The sequence below is a fragment of the Amblyomma maculatum genome, chromosome 1, assembly GCF_055883805.1.
Source record: "Amblyomma maculatum isolate TAMU_Amacu chromosome 1, ASM5588380v1, whole genome shotgun sequence".
Classification (NCBI taxonomy): Eukaryota; Metazoa; Arthropoda; class Arachnida; order Ixodida; family Ixodidae; genus Amblyomma; species Amblyomma maculatum.
This window is the reverse complement of record NC_139344.1, coordinates 72,867,771-72,887,394: the sequence shown is the minus strand read 5'-3', so window position 1 is coordinate 72,887,394 and position 19,624 is coordinate 72,867,771. Positions and strand designations below refer to the sequence as shown.

Genomic DNA, 19,624 nt, shown 5'->3' with positions numbered 1-19,624 from the left:
AGACCATGCAGCTAGGAAAGCATAGATTTTTCATGTGTCCGAGTGCATATGCCGATGCCGTGAAGCTGCATTCATGCTGCCTTTCAGTGTATGTAGCGTGCCCTTGAATCCAGCAACTAAGAGGCCAGACCTCAAGGTCCTTGCGAAGCGAAAAGCTTTGGAAACCAGCAGTTCATGCCACCGGAACATATGTACCGTAAATGCTCATTAATTTCGTTAATTTGACTTCCATTAACTTGACCCCTGTTAATTCAACCTCTTTTAATTTGACATCATTAACTCAACCTCTCTAATTTTGACCCCCATCAGTTCTACCCCCCATTATTTGAAAATTCGAATCATTCAAACTGCCCCAAACTTGAAAGCCCAGATGAATCAGACTGCTAGCACAGTTCTGCTATGGCATCGGACACTCACTAATTTGTATCCTAAGGGTCTTGAACCGTTTATTTAGAACAGGCTCCCGAAAGGATACTATGTCCAGGTGTGACCGGCATGGTAAGTGATTGTCAAAATAATCCTCTACTCAAACCTGGACTGCATGCTGCAGAGCTGCGCATACACCCCTGACGCAAGTGTAAAAGCAGGCCTGACAGAAAATGGACGGCCTCGCCTCCGAGAACGGGCCAACCACTTCATGCACGTTCGTGCATTTTATAGTCGAGCCTCCCAACACTGTCACTTATAAAGGGGTGCCATTGTGTCACATCATGAAGTATGCAGGGGAGAACATTTTGAAGCGGTATTGTTTCAACTGACAGTGTGCATTCGATAGAGCATTGATGGAAATGTGAAAAATAGCCACTGTCATGCTGTTCTTATCCCGAAAGCACGTGAACACTGCCCAGTTTTTCACCAAATAAATTTACTACGATGCGAGAGCAGACTTTTTGGGGGACTCTCTATATTTCGACCTTTGGAACATTTTTTTACATTCCCTCGAAGTTCAAATTGATGAGCTTTTACTGTAGGGAGCTTTATGTTAATATGTCAGCCCCAAAAACTAGTCAACTAAATTAACTGCCCCGGTCGTATAAGCAATGAATCAACAGGAGGCGACCATTCCGTAGTCATATGTTCAATTCAACATAGAGAATTTCAGTTTGAGGTGCATGCACTACAGTAGAACCTACAGTAGAAGCCACTTAAACGAACGCTCGGAGTTATTTTTCTGTTTTCAAATACAAAAAAATCTTTGCCTCGCGATTCTAGGTAATGCGCGGGCGGCGATGTCATATTGTGGAGTCGTCGCCGCGGCCAGGTGCACTTTACTATAACCAATTTTTATCAAGAACGTCTTTACTATAAAGGGGGAAAAATGTACAGTTGTCTATGAACGATGAACTAGGACTTCAGTTTCACTTTACTATATCCGAGTTTACTACAGCGGAGTTTTACTGTAACACAATTTCTTCGTTTCTACATAAGAAACTTCAACGAATTGTGGTCCTATATTACGTTTTGTGATCAACTGGACACATGCTAACGCCACTCACAACACAAACTGATCAGCAGCGCTCATTCGCCACAGTTGCTTTCTTCACCAACGGGATGAAGCATCGAAGAAAGCCAACGAGCCAACATACGAGGCACCCGTTCCCGCGGAAACATGGCTTCATGAGGAGAAATGCGGTGGCTTCTTTGCGGTGCCTTAAGGGCATAGGAAAGGAACATTTGATAACTTCTCGCTTGCATACGAGTGGACCAGGTCTGGGAGATGCACACAAGCAAAAACACTGCGACTACAAGCCATCGCGATGGATTCCAACATGGGGATGAACATCCAGAAATGCCCAAGGAAGCGATTTCGGCTCATCATTGCCTTGTATGAACTGGATCCATTACTAAATACTAAACCTCTTCCGCGTCAAGGACAATGCAAATATGGACTGAATTCTGTGAAAGCAAAAAAAAAGTGCAGTGCATACTTTGTCTATAAATGCTGATCTTCACTTTTATGCAGTGAAAGTCTTAATTCTTAATACCATTGTACCTCATTCAGGAGCTAAATGTTTACAAAATCAAGAAACAGTGAAACCTCATTATAACGAACAGTTAAAAAATCGAAAAATAGTTCGCTCTATCCATAATTCGTAATATAAAATTTCGCAGAAAATACATGCAAGAGCAGCAAAATTCAATCAGAGAAGGTACAGCAACTCAGAGGGTGCCTACTCTGGTCACGCGCAAAGAACTGAGTTATCGCGGCCTGCTTTTTTGTGTTGATCACGTTCCGTATCAGGCCCTGTTCCACAGTTTGCAAACACTCAACAAGGGCAAACCCACTGCTCTCGATAGCACTGCAGTGGCGGCGCAGTAAATCCAATGCAGCAAGCGCTTCTTGTGAAGTCGGAATATTCTCATCGTCTCCAGGGTCAGCGTGAGCTTCGTCTGCGGGATGTTCAGAAACTTCCACAGCGATTTCGGCGTCCGTCAGTACAGCCGTGGTCGCCGCGATGTCGTCGTCGCCTACAGTCATTGTTGTGGACATGTCACCAACAAAACGCGAAAAATCATTCTTCATCGAGCTCGCGGAGCTCTACTTCGTCGGAATCGTCCCCATCGTCACTTGATGCACGGGCCTCTGCTGGAACAAAACCTGTATGCCGAAAGCAGCTGGCAATCATTTCGCCTTTCACGCTGTCCCACGCCACTCCCAGCAAGTCGATCTTCAAGTCCTGCTTCATAAGAAGCTTCACAAGAACAGTCTCAGTCTCCTCTTGTAAACTGCCTTGAAGGCCCTGATTTTATATTGAGCGTGGTCTTTAAGGGCAGATGCGGGGATCAGATCGCGAAAATCGCGGAAAAAGATCTATTTTTGAAAAGTGCGCTTTTCGGAATCTACAACATTATTTCTATGTTGTCCTGAAATATTTCACCAAAAAACAAACTCTAAGTAGTCTAAATAAATATATTTATCGGTGCCGGCGTCGAGATATTCTTCCCAAACCGCGAAAAAGCTGCCAAGTTCACGGCATGACTACTTGACTTTCCCGCCACGGAGCGCCGCCATTTTGGCATCGTTGGAAAGCCCGACTCTTCAGCTCTTTGTCCCAACCCCTCCCTTCCTTCTCCACCAGCTAGCAAGCGCACAAAAAAGGAATATCCGCAGGACGGCAGCACGAAGCAGCCAATGAATACCGCGCCCCGATTGGCTCTGCGCCGCGACGTGTTGCTAGGCGCCTCCTCACTGGCTGATGCCGCGGCAATAATGGCAGCCAGCGCAAGGAGCGTCTGCTTTGTCCGCCGCTGGAAAGCAATTCTTTTTCTTGCATTTCGAGTCTTCGACCACGTGCAATGGATCAGCGAACGTTCGAAAAGAAGTTCCGGACGAAGCATGCTTACGGGAAGCGAAAACGCAAGCCTGTTACAGCAAGGAAGAAGCGGCGATCATCAACAGGTGGTTCTACCGAGCCGAGCGTCCATTCGGAATCTGCGGAGTACGCGCCCAACGTGCTAGGCGATCTCTCTCCCAATGTGCTGTGCGATCTCATGCTGAGTCGGGCACCAGCCAGCGATTGTGAGAACAACCAACAACGTGCTGCGCTGTCGAGGCACGGGTGCAATGTTACTTCACCAGCGACGATCGACATGCCAGTGAGCGTCGCCGCACACGTGCGTCTCGCCGTGCACGGACGTGCCACTGCAAGTTCGTCGGGTGAGGCACCAGCCAGCGAAGGTGAGACGGGCCATGATTTCTTGCCGTTGAGCCGTGGGCGCAACGTTAATTCGCCAGTGAGGATCGACACGCCAGTGAATGTCAACGTATGCGAGCGTCCCGGCACAAGCTCGTCGAGCGAAGTGGTCTTGCAACAGTCATCACCGCCTGACTGCACAGTGGAGACACGTTTCCACGATGTGTTTTTCAACTCCAAAATGTGTCCACAGCCGACAACCGCGAGTGAAGGCAATCCTATGCCATCGACGAGTTACGGTGTTCGCGGGCACGCGCTCGCTTTCGCGGACGCGCCATCGACGAGTTACGGCGATCGCGGGTGCACGCTCGCTTCCACGGACTCACCGGTGGCCGATCATCGCAGTGACGAATATTCATCCAGTGAACGTCACACTATTCAAGCTCACCTCAGAACACGATTTGTGTCCGCGGAAACAGCAAAGGTGCAAGCATCGAGTGTTTGCGAATCGCTTCGCGCAGTTTCAGCTACGGAGCGCAAGTTTGCGCAGACTGACTCAAGATAAGATGCCATTTCCACACCTCCAGAAGAGGAATTTATGCTTGTGCAAGTAGCAGCCTTGAACTCGCTGATTAGTTCCATGCTTTGCCCAATTTGTCACCAGCCTGGCCTAACAGTGCATCGGGAAACTAAATTAGGGCTAACTGTGAAGATGGTACTTTCGTGTATTTCCTGTGGTGCCCTCCAATCTGAATGGTCTTCACAAAGGCAGAGTGGTTCTAGAGCCTTTGATATCAACATCAGATCAATTCAAGCGATAAAGAGCATTGGTAAAGGACCAACTGCTCTCAATGACTTCTGGGCCACCATGAATGTTTCACATAGAGGTTTACACCACAAAACATATGAAGAGCATCTAAAAAAAACTTTCAAGCCTGCTGCAGAAGCAGCTGCAAACATCTTTGCAGATGCTGTAGAGGCAGTGAGAAAGGTGTACACAGAAATGGAAACTACCTTTTCAAAGAATATTACAGTCGTGTACGATGGCACGTGGTTGACACGTGGCCACAGTTCTCACACTGGCATAGGCTGTGTAATTGAGTTTCATACAGGGCTTGTGTTAGACTGTGTGGTTCTCTCGAACTTCTGCCTTGGGTGCAGCAGACAGCCAGCTGAAAGTGACCCCACTTATGCTGAGTGGAAGCAACAGCACCAGTGCCAGAAAAACACTGATGTGAATTCTGGACGAATGAAGGTGGAGGCTGCACTGCAGCTGTTCAGGCGCTCTTCGAGCAAGAATGATCTCCGGTACAGAAACATAGTCTGTGATGGGGACAGCCGCATGTTCCGCACTCTGTGTGACGAAGAAGTTTATGGTTTTGTGCAGCTCTCCAAAGAGGACTGCATAAATCACGTGAAAAAACGGATGGGTGCTGCACTTCGCTCCCTGGTCAGCAAGGCTAAAAAAGGAGAGCCACTAGGTGGAAAGGGAGGCCTGACACAGCAGCTGATGAAAAAACTGACCGACTACTATGGTCTCGCTCTGCAGAACCACTCAGAAGTTGAAGAAATGCAAAGGGCAGTAATGTCGACCTATTATCATGTGACGTCGACGGATGGTGAGCCCCATCATGAGCTGTGTCCCCCTGGCCCCCTTAGCTGGTGCAAACATCGATCAGCAGAGGCAGAAGGACAACCACCACCCCCTCACAAGTACAAGTTATCACCGAAGGTCGCTGAAGCACTTCTGCCAGTGTACCAGCGCCTCTCAGACCCTCAGTTGCTGGCCCAGTGCAGGGGAGGCAAAACTCAAAATGCGGCTGAGAGCCTCCATTCAGTGATTTGGTCACTATTATCAAAAGACCAGCATGCCTCACTGTTCGCTGTGGAAACAGCGGTGCACGAGGCGATTTTGAAGTACAACTCAGGCAATCTGAGAGCATATTCAAACCTGTGCACAACATTGGGCCTACGCCCTGGAGCCCTTTCTCTTCAGCGGGCCGCCGAGAAAGACTCTCAGCGCATTAAGAAGGCGCACAAAGCCCATCTTTTGAAAGGACAAAGGTCTAAGAAATTGCCTGCTGCCAAAGACATGAAATTTTACAGTGCAGGAGCATTTTAGACAGTGTGTGCCAGTTTGGAACTTTCGAGCTTGTTTTCTGAAAACTTCTTTTGAACTTTCCGCCTTGCTTGTGGAAAGCGCAGCATCACAATGGGTGCATGGATTTTTATCCCGTTTGTCTTGTTGTAATTGCTGAAATATGCTTTACATCAAGACAGTCTCAGATTTGCTATTTAGGCTCACCATTTTTTTATTACACAGTAATTAGAGCATGATACCTTCTAAACATTAAGAGAAGATGTATAATAAGTCATTTAGGAAAAGAGCAGAGAAGCTTAAAAAAATTTGAGGTGAATCTTGACCTAGACCACCCTTCTTAGTAACTATTAAGAACATTTACAGACCCATAGCCCATTTTGCTGTCATGCTAGGCTTTCCACGAGCAAGCAACATGTTACCAACATATAAACAATTGTAAAATAAAAACTACTGAAGCTATCATTTTGAAACTTTATACCTTTCTGTTTGATGCTATTTCAAGCCAGCCTGCCAAATTTCATCCCTCTAAGTAAAAAAATAAAAAAGTTTGCTCCGATCCCCTCATCCCCCCTTAACGTCAGTGCTGCTCATTTTTTCCCGTTCACCGCCATCACAGCACTACGCACACCCGCGCACCACACTCGACACGACAACAGCCTCCGCCGAACGCTACGACGGCCACGCTGCGACGCCGCTGCTAACACTAAAACGAAAAAACGCGAAAGATGCAAAAACCAAAAAGGCAAAAGCAACATTCGATCAGCGGCGCTGTCAGCAATTGTGAGATGCGAACGATTTTTTATGGCCTCCGAGATTACCTCCGCGCACCTGTTTGTGCACGCCCCGGAGGTAATCTCGGAGGCCATAAATTTCTTTGGCTGTCAACTCCCAATGCCGTTGTGGCATTTGTGGCGCTGTCAGCGCCTGCGAGGTAGTCCTGAACGTTTGCTGCGCCGCAGAACACATATGTAGTGCAATGAAGCCTACCTCCTGCTATTAAAGTGAGGTAGTGCTTGGCGTCGCGAAGTTCGCAATATCCGTTTTATGCCGACCGCGTTCGCTATGGGAAGTTAAAAATACATGTGCTTGACAAAAATATTTCGGAAGAGTTCGATATATTCAATAATTCGTTATATGTGTGTTCGTTATATCGAGGTTTGACTGTACATTTCTTGTCCCATATTTTTTTTTAAAACATACAAACGAACTTTTACTGTAACTTGGTCTGTACGCAAATCTGATACAATTGCATTTAATTAAAATATGCATGAACTGCTATGTTTGGTTTATTTTACTGGGTTTAACGTCGCAAAGCAACTCAGGCTAGGAGAGACGCCACACTAAAGGGCCCCAAAAATCTCGACCACCTGGGGTTTCTTTAACGTGCACTGACATTGCACAACGCATAGTTGCCTTTGCCTCCATTGAAAAACGGCCGCCGCGGCTGCGATTCAATCCTACATCCTTGAGAACAGCAGTCGGGCACCCTAACCACTGCACCACTGCGGTGAGGACAACTCTCAACTTCCACCTTCCTTTGCAGCTTCTATAAATGTAAACATGGTCACCTAACAGACAACTTCAATAGACACTTTTCATCTTCTTTCATGGGATAAGTCATCTTCTCTGATGCACGTATGTATGCTTCGTGTAACAAGCATTGGTGCGCGCGACATATGTATGCAGTGAGCATGTGCTTGCATTGCTGATGCAATGCAACAGTTCATATGCACATCAAAGGGGCCTGTCGTCTTCCTCACAAAGTGGTGGGCCCGTCACTGCTGGGGGGCTAAATTTATTCAATCAGCACAGCTGCACCAATCTCCCAAAACGCTCACAGCTTCATTCCTGGGAAGCAGTAATTAAATGGTTTGAACTCATGCTCGGCAGCCTCTACAGATTTTCATGCAGCCTAGTGTTTCTTACACAAAACAAAAAAAAAAAGGGGGGGAGGGGAGGGGGGTGGCTTCAAATAAAGCTATGTAAAACCAATGCATGTCAAATTCAAGCCCCACCAACACACCTCTCCCTCCTGCCTCTCCAGCGTGGTGATGTCAATGTTTGACGCCTCTTCCTGCGGGGAGCCCTGACGAGACAGAAGCTTCTGCTGCAACTCTGCAATCTCTCGCTTCAACTCATCCACTTTCTCCACTTGAGACTCCAATGCACAGCAGTGCTGGGCCTCTTGTACAGCCAGTTTCTTCTGCAACACACAGAAAAAAAAAATAATGCACTCCTTTTGCAACCACCTTTCTTCTGGCAGAGAAAGTTCAATGCCATTAAAACGTAAGCTAAGCGGAACATGGCTTCTAGTGGATGTGCCGATGATTAGCGGCCTGCCACAGCTGCTTAATCACGGCAGTGCTCTGATGCAACAAAGAAGGAAGCCACTGCACATGAACAAAAAAGTAAGCCAAAATGCGATTGCTCAACTGATTTTTAAAAAGACGCCGAAATAAAAACTGCGCAATCACACTGCTTTCCTTTAAAAAAAAAAACAAAACAAACAAACAAAAAAAAAAAAAACCGAGGCAATTTTAGAGTGGTGCGACGAGAAATTTACTCAGCTCTCAATTCATTACACTTTGCTGCAGTATACCAAACTGCGACTATACACTTTGCTGCAGTATACCAAACTGCGACTAAATGAATTCTCCTTTCAAGGGTATAAAGGAATTAGCAAAAGCTAGAAATGCACATGTGAAGAACAATCTGCAGGTTTGCATGACTAACACAAAAAACTAGTTGTGGTTTAGCTCTGGTTAACCCTAGTTGAATTGCGAAAGCAACGGCGAAAGCTTCTTTTGCCTGCTACATTATTCCCCTACGTGCCTGCGTGTCATAGGGGTAATGAGAATGCAAACAGTTCTGGCAGGCTGATTCTGATATCACCCTCCCATATGAGAGGAGCGCCCCAAGTTGGCAGCTCCTGCCCTCCTGTCCGTGGCATAGGGGTAACGTGAATTCAAACGTAATGGCAGGCCGATTTTTTACTGCAAAAGCAATACTGCTCGCAGTTTCAGCCTTCAGCGTGGAACGGCAGTGACCACCATTGACCTTTGACCTTTAGACGACCCCTGTAGACGACCCCCAAGCTGGCAGGAGCTGCCAACTTGGGTCTCTCGTTTCACATGGGACGGTTATGTCAGAATCAGCCTGCCAGGACTCTGACATTCACGTTACTCCTAGAGCCCAATAAGGCACTTTCATACGGCTTGGTTAAAGAGGGGCTTTATATGTGGGCTGGCAGGAGCTGCCAACTTGGGTCTCTCGTTTTACATGGGACGCTTATGTTAGAATCAGCCTGCCAGGACCTTGGCATTTCGCTACCCCTCTAGGCCGCTAAGGCACATTCATACGGCTTGGTTAAACCAGGGCTTTATGTGTGAGCTGGGGAAGAAGAAGAAGAATGCTCAGTCAACCACAGCTATTGCTTTCGCTCAATATTCGGTTCAGCAGCATTGCACTCTTCAAATTTTTATGAGGGACCACGGACCAGGACGCAGACACAGCACATAGCAATGAGCGATTAGACCTGGCGTAGTATTGCTTTCACAATAAAACTGCAGGAATGCTCAATTTGTTCAGTCGAAAATAGTAGACAAGACATGGCAGGGGATGGGGTGCCTAACTTAGCGCTGCAAGAACAAAAGGACAGCACAGCACTGCAGAACCACAGTGCACAGGGCAAAAAAAAAAGATTGCAGTGGCTCAGCTCAGCTAGGCCAGGATTTGCACAGCAAAAGAGTAGAGAAATCAGCCATTCAGCGACATTGTTAAGGGCTAGTAAGCTTGGCAGCAATGGCGGGTATCAATACCTGTGCCTAATGCTGTAGATGGGGACCCACTACTTAGCTAGAGAAGTCTTGCACATGACACAAACACTCGCTATGCTGACTGTTTTGGCAGACCATTCGGGGAAAGCTAACTACAGAGTTGCATGCATGGTCGCACCCATCGGCAACAAGTTCTCCTGATGCCCCCCCCCACACACACACACACACACACCTAGTCAAACTGATTGTTTACAAAGTCTGCCTCGAAAATCTTAGCTTCCATAGTACTGACCGTCAGCCAAATATGGTATAGTCAGTCACCCGACGAGACTTCGTCGCTTCGACTTCTTGTTGTACTGTTTGACTGTCTTTTTCTCCTTGTAGTTTTGCAGCGGCTCGGCGTCTTTGACGCCAATCTAGTACTTGGCATCGCCACTTAGCGACACCTTTTTCCCGCTCTACAGGCGTCTCGGACGCTCGCTTAGCCTTTCTTACTTCATTCGCTTGTAGTCAGGCGGCCTGATGCTATGCGATGACTTTTGGGTCCGTTGAAGCTTCTTCACGTAGCCTCCGCTGATGCTGTTCATTGTAAATGCACTCACCGCCTCCCTCTTGCATGTTGTTCCTGTCCTGTGGCTCGGCGTAACCGGTTGCCATAACAACGGCGCATGCGCAGTTGTGGCTCCAGCTGAGCCCCGTGAGATGAGCTTCTATGAGCCTAGTGCAGCTTCTGCTACAAAACCTGGTAGCTGCAGTGTATGGTTTGGTTCATGGGGCTTAACGCTTCAAAGCAACTCAAGCTATGAGACACACCGTAGAGGAAGGCCCTGGAAATTTCGACCACCTGAGGTTGTTTTACGTGCACTGACATCATACAGCACATGGGTGCCTTGCTTTTCGCCTCAACTGAAAAGCGGCCACAACGACCAGGGTTCGATTCCGCACTCTAGGACACAGCAGTCGAGCGCCCTAGCCACTACGCCACCGCGGCAGGTAGCTCCAGTTTAGTTCAACAGGAGGAAGCAGTAGCTGCAGCAGCGCGCAGTGAGGGTACATGGGAGTTCTTGGGTGCACAGTGCCGAGGCTAAGAATGAAGTATCGCGACATAACACAAGGGTGCAAGTGTACACACAGCACAGGGCACACACTTGGTGCAGCGAAGAAAGGCGTGGGAAGGTGCTACATAGCACAGTGCTGCACAGTTACAACTCGATTCGCACGTTAAGCAACACAAAAGTAAATGTTTGTCAGTTTTTATCAAATAAGTCACTGAAGAATTCAGCCTTACTACATACCTTGTATTTATCAGACAGTTCATCATACTGGCGTTGCAGCTGCTTGTCCAATTCAATGCTCAAGTCCATAGTATTTTGTTTGATTGCTTCTTCCAACCTGCACACACACACACACAAAAACGCCATTTTGGTACAACTAAGGCAACCAAGGACAACCAAGAATTGCAGTTTTCAGTTGAAAATAAACGTGTAAACCAAATGAAGAAAAGAGCTTGCAAACACATGTAAACTACAAGTTTACTTCACCATATATCCAAGCAAATACAAAAAGGTACACCACTGCATGCAACATGAAACAATGAGATATGTGTGGAATGCTCCTGAAGTATTGCTAAAAGCTCTTTTCAATTATAGTTGAAACTCATGCACTGGGCGAAAAGCTAGCTTCAATTGTTAATCAAGACCACAAACCACTATCAGGGTGGTGGTACATTGCGAATTGCGCGCCCATGTTAATAGGAGCCACCACTGTCAGAACAATGCCAGCACACTGGTGGCAGAGGCAAAACACAGCTTGCACTAGGCCTAATAGAAATATCATTTCCTAAACTACAGAAGCATGGGGCGCAATATATTCATGGTCACAGGTTAATTTCAAAACAAACCACACGCAGTTGAAAACAATTAGTTCCAAAAAAATTATCTGCCCATGTGACATACACCTCCTCACATCAATTTGAATCACCAAAGAGAGCGGCGGCAGACGCGTGTGGCCACCACAAGCTACTGCGAGCAGTTAGGAAGCTTTGTGAAAGTAAGAAGTGAAAAGAAGCAACTTGATGTGCTAGTATTGTGTTACAAAGCTGTGTGACAGTACCGGCTACTAAGGATTGTTCGAGTTCTACAGTTCCTGCTTACTGGAGGTATTTTTCGCACTTCATTTAGAACATTAGAGAAACTGTTAAAACCAATAACGAATCTGTTAGTATTCTTAGGCCAGTGACAGTTGCTACTTGAAGCCACTACGGCAGAACATTCAGGGATGCGTTATTGTGCTTTCGTTAGGAGAGCTTTTTTTGACCAATGTTTGTTTGAATAAAGTATGTAATTCCTGCCGAATGCTTTTGTTGCTGCCTGGCCGGCACGTGATCACTTTTGCGGGCGGGCTGTGCACCAAGGCGCATTCTGCTAGTTTTACCAACACGCCTGAGCTGCTACAAGAGAAGAACCAATACGCACAAGAGGTTGGTGCTCTATAAAATATGCAGAAGCACTGGGTGAGAGCAGCACACAGGAAAACGTATACAAAAACGAGCAGCAGGTAGCAGCAGCGGTACAAGTGCGGTAGGCACTCCCAATATGCGCATAATGAATTGGATTGGCTCGTTGTGGCAAGAGTGGCTTGTGCAATTTTGATGAGAGCATAAATGCGTTTCAATTTCCAGTAAAATCCGCGGCTTTTAACAGCCATACACATTGGTAATAATTTTTGCAGTGCTGGTAATTGCAAAATATAGCAGTTTATTGCATTAAATATCTTGTTCCGCTCTCAGGTGGGTACAAGTGTATTTTAGCAATCCAAGTGAAAAAAAGGAGCCGCTAGTATCATCAGCGATTTTTTCCCCCCACTGCTTCTCCGGGAGTGTCAACCCTCTGCCGCCATAACGACTCTCGCCTTAAGCACAAAAGAGCAGACTATACTGTAAATGTAAGAAAAAAGTTTTTCGTGAAAGCTTCTGTAAAAAATGGTAGCACAAGCAGCACAAACCTCATTATGTACCAGCTTATTCAAACTATTGTTGTCCAAAATACTTAAGGAGGAAATTATGCCTTGAAGGACCTTATTAGTGAAGTCACTATTATGAAACTTGGCATGTTGATTCTAAAATATCATTTGAGCTGGTGTAAAGCAATTCCTTGAGAACCCATACAATATGTTATGTGAGAAATTTCACTGGAGGCAACTCGCTAAAATGTATGCCATTGTTTTCTCTTGGTGTCAAGGAATGCAGTAAGGATAAAATTATTATCCTATCTATCCAGAATGTCAGAGATTGACTCATATTTGGAGGCAACCTATAGGCAAAGCCATAAATGTAATCTATATCAGGGGTTAAAAGTAGTTTTGGCCAAGCGGCAGGTAATACTGCTTGCGTTCAAGCATAATTCCGTCACAGTTGTCGGACATGATACAAAACCAGGCTGCTTAAAAAAGCTGGGACTTATCTAGGGATATCTAAGAAAACAGAAATTATTTTGTTTTCATATGACGGAAACGCTTCGTAGACGAAAATTGGCAATTCCATGCCTCAGATTCAATCCAATCCAATCCCAAACCACACGACCGGTCACATGCTCTCACAACTGCCTTTGTGCTACAGTGCTTTCGCGCATTTTTTTCATCCCTTGTCGCCACTTCAGCATTTCGTTTCGTTAGCACCAGACACCTTACACCCGATTGTCGACAGTCAGTGGTGAGCGTGATTTGTGTGCCCGACAGACCCCAACATGCTGCTGCAAGCTCAGCAACAGTACAGCGCAGCTTTCAAGCGACAGCTGCCTGTCCAATTCAAAGCTCATGTCCATAGTATTTCGTTTGATTGCTCTTTCCAGCCTGCACACACACACACATACAAATGACGTTTTGGTACAACTAAGGACAACCAAGCGTTGCAGTTTTCAGGAAGCAAGGAAATCAGGTCATTATTCTGGGCGGATTGGCACCTATCCTTCAGTTGTTGGACATTGCACTGACCAAGCCATTCAAAGACCGCATCAGTGTGTTCTAAAATGAATGGCTCCACCAGGAAAGCCCAAAGACACCAACGGGGCGGCTGAAGTGTGCTGCTCTGAGCCAAGTGGCACAGTGAGTAATCGATGCTTGGTATGGACCAACATGGTGTCTAGGGAGTTTTCCACGTGCAGCACCTCATCACTGCTTCCGACTGCCAGCTGCAGTAGTGGCTCAGGTGACCGCAACTATGTCCTTCTCCCAAACGACAAGGAATCTTGAAGAGGAGTTTCAGGTATGAATGAAGTCTTTGAATGATTCAGTCTTATAAAGAACTAATCGTGATTTAGGTTCGATCTATATTCAGGGTCAAACATTTTTTTGCTAAAACTTTCCAGAGTTGGGAGGGTTGGCTTACAATCGCAGCAAGTCCCCAGAAGCTTGAGAAAAGTAAATGGTGCTTACTACACTGCAGAATTCATTCTCGTTAAACTACATTATAAGCAAAGCTGTAAAAGTCTCTTACAGCAATCTATATCATACGGCACCTTTATTGCAGGCAAACCAGCATTGCCTTTCTGAGGTAGAGAATGCCCACCACACTACACATCATGCACTACCCTCATCAAGCCATTGTGGGGAACCCAAGTTCACACATTCATATAGCTATGCCCCATATAATTTCACCACACCACACAATGCTTCTTATGATGGCTGTGCCAGCAGCTTTACAAATATACAAATTTATATATACAAATGGAAAACAGGGTTTCGGCTATTGTTTACCTAAGCTTATAATCAGTGAGTAAGGCACAAGAATAGGAAACTTGCCATCTATGTGAAGTTCATCTGTAAGGCAGTAATCTTTAAGTGCTGCTTTTATTTCCATGTACCACCTTTCTAAGGTGTTATATCAAGCCTCCAGCCTTGCCATGAGACACATAGTCGTTTACATAGCACATCCTATGTAGCTCTATACTTCAGAGTGATGAGGAAAAGAGTTCCCTACACACCCTAAAGATTTTGAGTACTGACCACGAAAAATGAGCTACACTTTACAGTCAAGGAACAAAACTGGCAGCCACAGGAAGCTTTTGACCAAGTCTGGAAGTATGTCCCTTTAAGACAGCAGAAAAAATATCTCGTGATAATAGTAGTTATAATATGCTTCGTGGGAACTGTGCTCCTTGAGCACTCAGAGCGCGCAGCCATCTAAGCTTTTTTTGCTCGTCAGAGACCAAGTGAGAGGCCACTGTGAGAGGAAAGAGACTGAAGCCACACTACTGACTCTTTCTTAAAGGAGCTCTATGAGAGCTGCTCTAAATCGTATTCCCCATTCTTCTTTGTGCTGCGTTGCAAGCAATTTTACCCTTTGGTTCGCCATGCAGTGCACAAGTGCCTCTGTCTCCGCGCCGCTAATGGATATGCAGTTTTTAGCCACGCACATTGTGCCATAGCCCCACTTTCGGGTGCTATGGCAGGGCTACGGGCTGTGCTGGAGTCTGGAGTTTAATGCAGTGTTTTGTGATGCAGCTTAGTACGTAATAAACGCTTTGCTAGCAATTAACTGCACCTGGCCTTTGGCCTGATCCCACGTTATGTGAGGGGATGTGACACTTAACACCCCACATCACTGGTAAACCCTACGTACAGTCAACGGTTTACGATCGAAGCGAATGCGATCGCATGCCAGGGGAAAACCATCCAAACAACAATCAACAAGTTCTTTAAGACACTGCAGCAATAACACCGGCTGCCCTGACGACCCACGGGTAATAAACCGGCTGTCGGCTTCATACAGAGTTTTTGAACGGCTCTTTTCAGAGCCACCTCACTGACGCTTCGGTAGAGTTTCAGAAGCCTGGTATTTTGCCCTTGACCCTCTTGATCCGAGAAATATCAGCAAAATGGTGAGTTTTTTTTTCATGCATTCATTTTCTCAGACTGCCTGAATTTTCCGATATTTTTACTTTCTCTAGAGGGCCCGAAAATACGGTCGTTGGCTGTATAGATCTATTGGCAAGGCTCACTCATTGTTTATTTTCTGCCCCAGGTGGTAGTGCAGTTGCACATGGAGGAAAAAGACTGACCTGTGCTTCCACTCAGTTTCCCGTGCTTCCAGCTCCGAAGTAGTGGCTTGATGTCGCTGGGCCAGTCGATCACACTGATCACGAGCTGCTTCAGTTTCGGACTGCGACAGCTCTAGCTGCTCTGTAAGGTCCCGAATTTTCTGTCGCATCTGTTCCACAACTCCCTGGAGCTTCTCTTGTGCCTCAGAAGACTCCCCATTCTCTGCACCAGCAGTGCTCTTCTTCTGCTGCTTCAGCACCGTATGAACCCGCACCTGCAACAACCAATGCCTATCTCAAATTTTTCGGACTAGCAATGTGAGCAGCAACAAATTCCAATATGCAGATATATATTTACCATGACAATGTTTAAACAGCTCCTCCCTTACATTTTTTTGATGAAAGATGCACAACCTAATGCAAACATTCCCCTTTTCGGAAATTTCGGTTGGCTGCACGTTTTCCATTCTGTTCGGCGTATGCGACAACTTGAAGTTTGAACATAGCATCGCACGCGGTTAAGCGTTTTTTTCTTTCCATCGCAAGTGGTTGTGCTATAGGCAGTCATCAAAATGAACAGCGGCACAAAGGATCAATGGCACCAGCGAGAAAAGCGACAAGATCTCCCAGATAGTGGCGCACGCCCGAAGCTCACAATGCCGGCGCGTAACAAAGCTGCAGGACAGCTACTACCATCTAGTGGTTCCCACAAAATGCGCCGTACGCGAGATGCGATGACGCTACCATTTGCTGGTGAGTGCTTTTTTTTTTTTTTTTTTTTTTCAAAATTTGGACTGCCAAGTTGGGGGGAGCGGCCCTTAGTCTAGTATATACGGTATCTGCGCCACGTAAAGTGGCGTGCAGTTGTTCAGCAAGGTGCATGTGATAACATGACAAATTGCCTGCACCCACTGCAATCCTTCTCGCCACTTTTTATTGTATTCTCTTTCCTTAGGAAGCCCCATTTCAATGTATATAATATTTTCTTTGCTCACTGCCATGGCTGTTCCTGCATAGAGCATTAGGTACAAATACAAACAGGCATATATGTACACAAATGCTCTCATTGAAAGCTGAGGCAGCGAGCATAAATGTGTGACATTTGCGCACCTTCAGAGCAGCAGCTACTGCTGCTGCTGCTTTCGACCAAATTACAAATGCTAAGAACTTCAAACCCATCAAAAAAGGTTGGTTGGTTGGTTGGTTTTGTGGGGTTTAACGTCCCAAAGCGACTCAGGCTATGAGAGACGCCGTAGTGGAGGACTCCGAAAATTTCGACCACCTGGGGTTCTTTAACGTGCACTGACATCGCACAGCACACGGGCACCTTGCTTATCGCCTCCATCGAAAAGCGGCCGCCGAGGCCGGGATTCGATTCCACGTCCTTGGGAACAGTAGTCGAGCGCCATAACCACTGCGCCACCCCGGCGGGGTCCATCAAAAAAGGCTAAAAATAATGAGAATTTAACCTTGTGGAGGCTGGCATGCTTGACTCCCATGCATTCAGGCGCTCCAGGAAACTACTAATCTGACCTGACAGCGCTTTCCCCGAATGCAGCAGCTGATTACAATTAAGCACCACATGTTTACAGACACTGTTGGAAAGCTAAAGATTATAGATGAAAAGGAGCCCATTTTTACAATGATCGAGCAGCAGCTTTTGGCCACTCATTAAAGCCACTCGCACACGACTGCCCTCGTTAAAACTTCCCACTCAGGGTACTTGATAAAATATGCTTGTGCACACGTACTAGAGGCATTCCATACTACATGCATTCTAGTATGAAAATATGTGATGTGAAGTAGTGAAGATGATGATGATGAAATGAAGAGCACAGAATCAGAGCAAGATAAGATGACAAGGGAGGAGAGATATAAAAAAGAACAACCGAACAAGGGTAAATAGGGTATGCCTCAGGTCGCAGATGAGCCAACGTTTCAACAAGTGGACTTGTCTTCGTCTGGGCTTGTCTTCGTTTCGTCTTCGTCTTGTCTTCATCTGCCCAGACGAAGACAAGTCCACTTGTCGAAACGTTGGCTCATCTGCGACCTGAGGCGTACCCTATTTACCCTTGTTCGGTTCTTCTTTTTTATACCGTGCAAACCATCTTCTTCCTTTCGTTCTAAGGGAGGAGAGAGTAAAACAAGGCGTTCCTTCGAATGGCCGGTGAACATTACTCCTTTACAGTAAATAGATTTGGTTTATGGGGTTTAAAGTCCCAAAGCGCCTCAGGCTATGCGGGACACCAAAGTGAAGGGGTACAGAAAATCTGACCACCTGGGGCTCTTCAACATGCACAGACTACACAGGTACCTTGCCTTTTGTCTCCATTGAAAAACTGCTCAGACGAGATACATGGGAGTAACTTTCTGGCTTCTCTCAGTTCACAACTCGCACAACTCCCAATCCCCTAAACGACTGTGTGGTAAGTCAGTGTGGGTGATTCCGAAAGAGTAACAGAGATAAACATTTATTCTGAAAGAGGAAGGGAAAATACATCCATTTTGAATAACCCAGAATACAGTAAAGATTATAAAAGATTAAAATAGCAAAATAAGATACATGGTGTCTACCAAAGCGTTTCTTCTTAATTCCCTGACATTTCCAGGTTCTCCCTGCATACAGTGCAGTCTATATGTAACGATATATTGCTTGTAACAATCAGATTCTTGACATTTATCAGCTTTCCCATTGACCCTATGTAAAAATGAACCAGATACAGTCGAACCCAAATATATCGAACTCGAAGGGGATCGCGAAATAGTTCGATATATAAAAATCGGCTTTTGACGGCACTTAACGATGCGAGAAAGCAATACCGTATTTGTCGCGTAATCAACCCACTCGCATATTGAACCCACCTTCCACTTTTGCACCCGAGAATTTAGGAAAAAAAAAAGCGTTAAGGCCAACTTGGCAGATTACCCGTGATGGCTTGATTGCACAAGCCTGGTTCGATTTATCACGCCGCACTTGGGGCCGGCGTCAAGATCACAGCAGCTAACCACGTGCTTTCGTTGATTCATACATGCAAGAATAAACGACTTCCGGAAAAAAAAAACCCTGTTGCTTCTTAACGTCCGCAGCCGCCATATCTTATGCTACGCCGCACGTACAGCACAACGATAAAAATGAACGACTCTCGAAAAAAAAAAAAAAGAGAGAGGGAGAGAAAGATCTGCCGCTTCTTAACGTCCACAGGCGCCATAGCCACGTCAGCCGCCGCGCGCAGAGGGTTCGCATCACACAATGGAGAAAGCGTCCGACGTCTGTCTGAAAACGGGCTGAGCTGGCTTGGCTGGCAGCCCGTGCTGAAGGAGAGAGATAGCTCAGCAAAAGAATGGGCACACCCACGCACATGGCTTGCAAACGTCATGTGCTGGAGCGCGAGAAATGATAACTGCAGATGCGCGCGCCTTTGGGGAATGGGCGCGGCGCTGCCCAGACCAGCCGTCGCCGAACTGTCCCCTCTCATTCCTTCCGCGCGTGGCTTGAAAACGTCGCGCAGCAAACGGCGAAGGGTGATGTGATCGTCTTTGGGGAAGGCACACTTTCCAGTGCATGGTGCGGAGTTCGATATATCGAACGACCGGTGAAATTGAGTTCGATATATGACACGGCTTTCCTATACTTTTACATGGGATTTTCAAGGGGATATTCCACGAGTTCGATATAACCAAAATTCGATATCTCCAGGTTCGACTGATAACGGTCGATTATCGGCGGCATATCGGATACAACGATAGCTTTATCGCCGCCCATAGATGTTTACCACAAAAATTTGTACGAATGTTTGATAAAAAAAAATAAGATACAAAGAAGAGAACGTGAACTCGACATGTGCGACAAACTGACCGGCGTGGAGAAATCCGTGAGGGCCATTGCTTGCAGAGCGCTATCGGCATCATAATCGCTGCCTATTGCCACGCAATGGGTGCGACCCTATCATCGCCATTGCCGATTGTGCGTCCGTGGAAGATGGCACCGACCACAATGACGGCGTGATAGCTCTCGAGAAGAAAGAGCAATGTTTAAAAGTTGGAAGCCTTGCAAAACAAAAAATACAGACATTCACA

General features: G+C 46.3%; 1 protein-coding gene across 2 annotated transcripts in view; it reads right to left on the bottom strand.

The window, feature by feature from the left end:
• The window catches only part of LOC146202788 (uncharacterized), a 100,998-nt gene that overhangs the window by 25,770 nt on the left and 55,604 nt on the right, over positions 1-19,624 (bottom strand). For both annotated transcript variants that reach the window (XM_084588335.1, XM_084588336.1), the window contains 3 exons: positions 15,569-15,822; positions 10,808-10,904; positions 7,760-7,939 (listed from right to left, as the gene is read on the bottom strand). In XM_084588335.1, coding sequence (XP_084444461.1) covers positions 7,760-7,939; positions 10,808-10,904; positions 15,569-15,822 — 531 coding nt within the window. The remainder of the gene's footprint in view (positions 1-7,759; positions 7,940-10,807; positions 10,905-15,568; positions 15,823-19,624) is intronic.